This window comes from Oratosquilla oratoria, chromosome 28 (genome assembly GCF_046742065.1).
Source record: "Oratosquilla oratoria isolate Oo_2021 chromosome 28, ASM4674206v1, whole genome shotgun sequence".
Lineage (NCBI taxonomy): Eukaryota > Metazoa > Arthropoda > Malacostraca > Stomatopoda > Squillidae > Oratosquilla > Oratosquilla oratoria.
In genome coordinates this window covers 15,322,718-15,331,864 of record NC_134804.1, presented here as the reverse complement: position 1 = coordinate 15,331,864, position 9,147 = coordinate 15,322,718, and the positions used below count along the sequence as shown (strand labels likewise).

The window sequence follows — 9,147 nt, the reverse complement described above, 5'->3', positions numbered from 1 at the left end:
GTGTGTGTGTGTGTGTGTGTGTGTGTGTGTGTGTGTGTGTGTCTGTGTTTGTGTGTGTGTGTGTGTGTGTGTTTCGAGATAAATTGTATTCAGGATTGTTACCGAACTCAGTTCTCAGCGTTCAGAAATGAAACATTTCACGATGAGAAAAGTCTAATGGATTAAAAAAAAGTAATCACAAAAATGGCTAAATCATATAGAGCACGATGTTTTGAATAAAAAAAAAGGAAGGAGGCAGTAGTGGGCTGTTAATTATTCTGACAGAAAGTTGCGACGCGTAAATAATGAAAACGTTCTTCGAAAAGAGGGCAGGCTTGGTAAAACGTTCTTACAAAAGGTCGAGGACTTCGAGGAATCCAAAGGGAATGTCAAAAGAAATAATTTTCATAATGGTAGATAAAAAATCAAGTGTTAGTTGTGTTGTGGTCGCGACGAAAATAAATAGATAGTTAAAAAGAAATACATACAAACTGAAAAATAAATAAATAAATAAATAAATGAGTAGATCAGTAAATAAATAAATAAATAGATAAACAAATGAATAAATAGATAAAAACAGGTAAATAAATAAGTAAAAATAGATAAAAAAAATAATAATAATAGATGAAATAATAATATATAAACTAATTAATTAATTAATTAATAGATAGGTAAATGAATTAATATATAAATAGACAAAGGCCTGTACCAAAAGGTAGATTGCTGAACATTTCGTACAAAACTGAAAGATAATACATCCAAGAGTTCCATTTCTAAGTAATAGATAATTAGTAAAACGTTGGGATTGAATAACAAAGATTCAAAAGCTCAAGAAAGACAAAAACAAATATTCCCAGTTAATAGACAAATCATACAATGGAAGGGTCTGTAATTTTGCAAATTAGAGTTTGACAAGATAGAAAAATGTTGATCTTTAGTAGGTGATAAAAGCGAGAAAGAGCTAACGCAGTACTCGTTATGCAGAAGGAGTTATTGGAAAAGCAGTCATGAACAAACCCATCTCATCTTATTCAAACACAGGAAGAAATACTTTCCCTAAGAGACAGCAATAAAGGGGTTCTCAAAGTAGAGAGGCAATCGTAAAGCAAAAATAGAATTTCGCTGAATTCTGTATTTTTATAGAAATATAGTTCCACTGACGATTACATCAACATATTGGCATCGTTCTACAAATTGCAAATTTTGAAACAGATCCCTGAATATAGTGTAAAACAATGTCGGTCTTAAATGAAAGACAGCATAACAGTAAATGTTTTGAGACAAATAATTACAGTTTTGTTAACTCTACCTAGAATATACAGGAACAAAATATTCCTAAATTACGGTGCATTACTGTGGTATTTAATTGATCAGAAAAATAGAGACTAGAAGAGCCTCATTAGTTATAGTCAAATTACTTGAATGTCAGATGATAGAAAAATAAATCCCTTTCTTCAGAAGCTTGCCAACAGCCGGATGAAATTCTGAGCAAGTTCCAGCCACGTGAGGAAAGAGAACTTAAAAGCAAAGACTCAACCATGGGCTTTATTTAGATATTGAAGAACCTTAAATGGAATTAAAGGTTATCATAAACTTACTACTCTATATTACAGAGTTTCTCAACCAGGGTTCCCCCGGAACCCTAAGGTTCCGCAAAAGGTCCCTAAGGGTTCCGCGAGAACAAGTGAGATAAGCTAATGCACTTTTGATTTTTTTTTTTTTCATATACGTAATATAATTAAACACGCACGGCATATTCTTGGTTATTGTAATTATGTAATATAGACATCATCCTATCTAATCTATTATTACGAAAGATATGGTATACGTGTTTTCTTTTTGTTTTTTATTTTTTGCGCAGGGGTAAAAAGGTTGAGAAACGCTGCTCTATAAGGATACTAACAAATGTATTTCAAGACACCTGGGGAGCATCTACACAGATGATCCGATTCCATATGATAAATAGAATCGAGAACAAGGAAAGAATGGGAATGCAATATACAATAAGGATTGGTCACGATACAACTTGAAGTGATCGTTGATGAATATCAAGTGAGAATGCAAGGCTTCGAATGTCAAAGAAAATATTCAGCCACTTGACATTTCCAAATAATACGGATCCTACTTCAAAATCAAAATGTGTAACAAAATCAATATGTGTGACTAAACTAAGAGAAGTTACAAAATGAGATTTAGAAGACAGCGTTCATTTTAATGTAGAATAATATCATTATTTGATCGGGTCATATTGTGGAAAAAATACTTTGATGCATGTGAGTCAAGCAACGTGGCAGGGTTTAGGATCGCCTTCATCCGGGGGTTCGGGTGATTGACGAGATCCTTTAACATCAGCTTTGACTGACCACACTCTTATGAAAGGAAGAAAGCTTGGTCATAAGTATATATATGCATGGTCCAAATTATCAAACTGACTAAAAACATCGAAAAAATGAATTACAATAGTTGCTATAATTTGAACGAATTTAAGAAAATTCAAGTTTATATCAAGAAAGAGAATCTGGTGTGTGTGTGTGTGTGTGTGTGTGTGTGTGTGTGTGTGTGTGTGTGTGTGTGTGTGTGTATGTATGTGTGTATGTGTGTGCATATGTATGTGTGTGTGCATATGTGCGTGTGCATGTGCGTGTGCGTGTGTGTGTGTGTGTGTGTGTGTGTGTGTGTGTGTGTGTGTGTGTGTGTGTGTGTGTGTGTGTGTGTGTGTGTGTGTGTGTGTGTGTGTGTGTGTGTGTGTGTGTGTGTATGCGTGCGTGTGTGTGTGTGTGTGTGTGTGTGTGTGTGTGTGTGTGTGTGTGTGTGTGTGTGTGTGTGTGTGTGTGTGTGTGTGCTTGTGTGTACGTGTGTGTGCACGCGTATATGTGTGTACGTGTGTGTGCACGCGTATATGTGTGTGTGTGCTTATGTGTGTGTGTGTGTGCTTATGTGTGTACGTGTGTGTGCAGGCTATGCTTCCTAGAATATATTTATAGTGCGAGGGCCCGTTATGAGTATGAATTATGCAAATTTAGTTTCACTGCAATTCTTGAATTTGCCTTCAAGATTACCTGCCCCTGTGTATATTGTGCTGCGAAAGTTTTCTGTCCTTGCACGTACTTAAGCGCGTGCGTTCTCGCCAGGATGTCTGGTGTGCGGAAGCTGGTCGCATTATTCAGGCAATTATTTTAGTGCAATGCCTTCCTTTTTCATTTTCATCACCTTTCCTCTCTTCTCCACCAGGGAAACAATGGCTCCCCAAGTCTCGGCAACGCTGATGACGCCGTCGATGGTGGCGGAGGTGTTGGTGGTGACAGCCGCGCCAGGAACAGCAAGAAAAGACAACTGCAACAACACCATCACCACCAGCAATGGCGACGACTGTTGTGGTATCAATGAGTGTCCACTCGGAAGGTTGTCTTCCCCTGCTGACAGGGGCGCCACAGCAGTCCAGGACACCAGCACCCCACAGTCCAACAGTAGATATGGCAGTAGTTGTAGCAGCGGCAGCAGTTGTAGCAGGCGGAGCAGGGCAGCGGCGAGTCCCAGCGTGAGCAGAGGAACCAGTAGATATACTAGCAGATTAAGCAGTAAAGAAGTAGTTCTCCTTCTCTGCCTGCTGTCTCTCAATAGTGGTGAGTAGGATGTTTTTCAAGCAAAGAACTTTGTTGTTTAATGTAGAATTATAAGCATATCATAACTTTCAAACCCAAATTTTCCTAACTGACTTTTAAATTATATCTACATATATCAATTAAATTTGTTTTTACGTTGTCCTACGTTTTTATCGACATTTTCATTTCATCAAAACGAGTCGTCTTCTACAAAAGTTGGGAATAGTGGTCACCATCTTGACGTATATCGATGGGTGTAAACACAGTACCTGGATATTTTTCAAGTACAAGTACAGTAATTTTACAATGTAATTAAGCCCAAGTCCAATCACATGTCATTGTAATGAAGTACAAGTACTAAATAAGATAAAATAAATTCCTGTCACAGATTCATAAAGCACTATTGTAGTTTTCGTTTATATGTATTGATAAGCACACTATTGAAAAGTGGGATTCTATATAGAAAAATAAATGGGAATCTTAACTTTAGCACATCACTGCTCTCACCTCAGAATTACAAAACAAGATCATATATTTTATGAATAAATTGAATAAGTAATATTCCCTATGCTGAAAATGCAAAAGACTATCCATATATTTCCCATATCAGTAGTATAAATAAATATGCAGGATGTATAGGTAAGTATCAGGGCATTAAGCCTTGTCCCTCGTCCTATATTAATTGTATACCCGGCCGGTAGTTTTGTAACAATAACAGATAAGTGCATTTACCCGATAGTAACATTAGAAAATTAGCTAGAATCTATATATTGTACTTTTGATTAAATACAATGTACTTATTTGTACTTGAATGTGCTTGGTATTTTTCAAATACAAGTAGGACAAGTACCATCGAATTTTTAAACTCCAAGTACAATTACATGAAAATCTGTACCTAAGTCCAAATAAATGTACTTGAACACAACTCTGATGCCATAGCTTTATCATGCTCATGGCTATGCACATGTATGTCGTTAGGCCTAGGCCTACTACATGATGTACATGTAGGTTAGGCCTATATGATGTATGACAAATGCAGTTGCCAGGGTCACTGGTATCCAAGTTTTACTGAATCATAAGGTTCTGCTAGATTGAATAAAGAGCCTTGGACATAAAAGACAATAAAAGAAATGAACAACGAAATTGTGTGCATCCTGTGAGTCTATTTGGCCAACACGACGTCGTTTTCTCTTTTTCTTTGGTGGTCGCCATCACCATGTTCAGCGTCTGAACTGGATTAACTTCCAATACTAATGTCTCTGCATGTGGGCTCAAACATATGCCTTCGCGACCCCAGGCATTATCTCCCGATCTTCAAGTTAATCCTCGGTGAGATCAACCGATTCTGAATTAGAAGAATTTTCATTATCACCCTTCGAGCGATATTCCGTTTGTGTTGAGTTCGCCATGGCCGACAACTCATTGATGTACGTCATCAGCGAAAGATGGCGCTGACGACAATTCTTTTGCAGACGGTGGATCTTGAGGCAAAGCAGAGATAAAAAAAAAACTTGGTATTTTCAATTAATGGGGCAAATTAAAGAAAAAAAATCTAAATGTGATTTACCATACATTCATCCAAAGTAGTACATATGGAGTGTACCTATCCTTTAAATAAAACAAATTCTTATTTCTATTCATTGAATAAAGTACTTTGTTAAATGAAATAAACTATTAGATTTCGTCAAGAATTTAGCCGAACGAAAAACACTATTTTACGCTTACGAATGGTGATGCATCTGTTATTGTACACTTTGCTGAACCCATCATAAAAACGATAGGGCTGATCCATTTCTAAAGAAAATGGCAAGTTCTTTGGAAGCAATTTTTACGAATGAGAGGACTTTGCACAATATTACCAAAACTTTAATGTCAGCAGGACTTTTGACAAGTCACATGAAATAGATCGGTCAAAGAATCTAACCATGAAGGCAATCAAAGTTTCAATACATCAAATCCAATTTCTCATATTACTGACAGAATTCAGAAAGAAATTGCATGGATTTTGATTTGTGATATATTATAAACTAGCCTACATTGTTCATGTAAATATCCTTATGATAATACTATGCTCTGTTCATTTATTTAATTCTAAAGGCACACTAGGCTAGCATGCTCCTTGCTTTCGCTTCTTCGTTTAAGTAAAAACGACTTCAGTTATAAAATTCTAGATTTCAGTAAGAACATCTCAACAATATGTCTAACATTCGTATACTAGGTTTAATTCTCTTAGTTTGTCATTCAGTTTCCCATTATATGACGCAAGAGTAATTTGACATTTGTAAATTTGAAAAACATAAGATCGTAACCTAAGTAATTTCTACTCAAACGAAATAGCAAGAGACAAATAGTATACTAGCAAGAAATACCTAGTGCACCGCCACCTTAGGACATGACTTCCTCCTTTCCAAATGTTTAAGCGTGGTTTTAAACTCGGGCAAGCTACTGTCAAGCAGAAAAGAATTTCATTGCGTAACGAGACTTTAGTTTGGTGAAAAACGTCTCCAACCATGTGTTGCATCAATTATCCCCACGAATGCTTGATTATGACCCTCTGATCAACAAGTAAAGGATCTTAGATTTTCATAAGAACAAAAGAATATAAGAATAGACGAGACTACAAGAGACCATAGGGCCTACACTAGGCAGTTCCGAAGAAGGACCTCGCACGTCTGACAGTTACTCGTCATGTATGTGGCAAGCCACATTTTCTAAACACTCTTTTTCTTATTTTAAATTATTGCGAAAGAAGCTTCTAATTCTGCTTGATTTGAATTTTTGTTTATCTGTTAATTTCTTTATTTTATTTTATTTTATTTTATTTTATCTTATTTTATTTTATTTTATTTTATTTTATTTTATCTTATTTTACTTATAGTTTCGACCTAGTAGGACATAAATAATCTCGGTTTTGGTTTGTTTTTCTATTAATTAACATACATATCTGTCTATTTATCTATTTAGCTGTTTATATATTTATCTACTTATGTATTCAAATATGTGGGAAAGCTATAGGAAAAGGTAAGGATGTATCTTGGGCTTTTTATGGATTTGGAAAAAGCTTATGAGAGGGTAGATAGGAAGACGCTGTGGGAGGTATTGCAGATATATGGGATAGGAGGAAGGCTGTTAAGAGCAGCCAAAATTTTTTACGAGAGTAGTAGAGTGTGTGTTAGGATTAGAAGAGGAGAGAGTGAGTGGTTTGAGGTAAAGGTGGGACTTCGTCAGGGATGTGTTATGTAACCCTGGCTGTTCTATTTATATATGGATGGGGTGGTGCGAGAGGTAAATGCAAGGGTAGTGGGTCAGGGATTGGAGATGGTTAAAGAAAATAGAGAAAAGTGGAAGATATGCCAGTTGTTGTTTGCTGACGACACTGCGCTTGTAGCAGGATCAGAGGGGGGATTGAGGAAGTTAGTGACAGAGTTTGGGAAGGTGTGCGAAAGAAGTAAGTTGAAGATAAATGTGGGTAAAAGTAAGGTGATGAGATGTACAAGAGGAGAAATTGACAGTAGACTGGAAGTGAGTATTAAGGGAGAGAGACTGGAGGAAGTGGACAGTTTTAGATACTTGGGTGCGAATATGGCAGGAAAGGGAGGAGTGGAGCTGGAGATAGAATGTAGATTGAGAGAAGCGAGTAAATGCCTTGGTGGATTAAAAAGTGTAATGAGAAATAGACATTTGGGAATGGATGCTAAGAGGAGATTGCATGAAGGAGTGATTGTGCCGACAGCACTGTATGGGACAGAAACATGGAACATAAAAGAGGAAGAGAGAAGGAGTTTGAATGTGTTTGAGATGAGGTGCCTGAGAAGTATGATAGGGATTACTAGGCTGGATAGAGTGAGAAATGAGGAGGTGAGGAGGAGAACAGGGGTGGAAAGGGAACTGGGAGATAGGGTTGATGAAAGAGTATTGGGATGGTTTAGACACATGGAAAGAATGAGTGAAGAAAGATTAGTAAAAAAGGTGTGGAAGGCAGAGGTGGAAGGAGTGAACATGAGGGGGCGACCGAGGATGAGATGTATGGATGGGGTAAAAGGGGCACTGGGAAAGAGGGGAATGCCTGTTGAGAAAGGACGGTAGAGGATAGAGGATAGAGGATAGGGTTGAATGGAGAATAGTTGTGTATGGATGATGCTGTGATGCATGAGGGAGAGTGGGTTTCGGGATGGGGATGAGAGAGTATGTATGAGAAATAAATTGACGCAGCCCGAAGGGATTTCTCCCCGTCTCCTTTTCTGCATGAGGAGACGGAGAGAGGGGGGTGAGGATCGCCGATTTAGTGAAGCGGCCTTGCTGTGGATGTGCTGTGTCTTGCGACACTGCTTCTGACCTAGGGCAGTGGGCAAGATGCAGGCATGACTCGTCATCCAGAAGGTGCCAAGGTAAGAGGGAAGGAAGAGGGTGGAGGGGAGTGACGTATGTTAGGGATGGGATGGATGGGAGTGGATTCTATGTCTTTGTTCTTTGGCTACCTCCGTTATAAGGGGGAAAAAGCCTTTGGAATATGTATATATGTACTTATGTGTTCATCTACTTACTTGCTTATTTATTTCCCTATTTACCTATTTATCTATTTATCTATATTTATTCATATGTTACACTGCACAATCTGTTCGACAAATCACCAGGCACTTTTATTCGACTGAGAGATACCAACTGATTCAGATCCCGTTCACCTTTTAAAGTTTAGAATCTAAACCAGAAAAGAAGTTGGCGATGATCTCAATCCAACTAATGAGAACCGCCATTGTTTTGAAATGAATCAATCAACTCTGAACGAACGACCGGGGTGGATGAGCTCACTAACTCACCTCAGCACTTTCACCAAGGTGGAATAAATAAATAAATAGATAGATAAATAAATAAATAAATAGATAAATAAATAAATAAATAAATAAATAAATAAATAAATAAATAAATAAATAAATAAATAAATAAATAAATAAATAAATAAATAAATAAATAAATAAATAAATAAATAAATAGATAAATAAATAAATAAGTAATTAAATAAATAAATAAATAAATAAATAACTAAATAAATAAATAAATAAATAAATAAATAAATATATAGATAAATAAATAAATAGATAAATAAATAGATAAATAAATAAATAAATAAATAGTGAATAACCGGCTTTAACCAGAATGAAATCACGGGTTTAAGAGAACACACTCCACATTTGTTTATCTCTTAATGCTAAATTTCTTCAGCATTCATTCTTTTCATTTATACTGAAAAAACTGACCCATATTTATCTCAAGCTTGCCATATCAAAGGCGTTACTATTTTTCACATTCATAATAGCTTAGAATATGTGCATGCTACTTCAACACAGTTAATCTTATATTTAGAATAATTAAACATTAGATTAGAAAATATATAATTCAAAATGAAATTACTCAATTGGAAGTATGTGAATGTCAAGTAGAATATATATATATATATATATATATATATATATATATATATATATAAATATATATATATGTATGTATAAAATGATTGAATACCAAATTAATGTATATAAAATTCATATTAGATTATTTTAGATCTAAT

At 35.9% G+C, this 9,147-nt stretch overlaps 1 protein-coding gene across 1 annotated transcript in view; it reads left to right on the top strand.

Annotated features, from left to right (window-relative positions):
- The window catches only part of LOC143040448 (uncharacterized), a 221,974-nt gene extending 218,364 nt beyond the window's left edge, over positions 1-3,610 (top strand). Inside the window, exon 2 of the mRNA XM_076211542.1 lies at positions 3,211-3,610. Coding sequence (XP_076067657.1) covers positions 3,218-3,610 — 393 coding nt within the window. The 5' untranslated portion in view covers positions 3,211-3,217. The remainder of the gene's footprint in view (positions 1-3,210) is intronic.
- Positions 3,611-9,147: the final 5,537 nt, after the last annotated feature.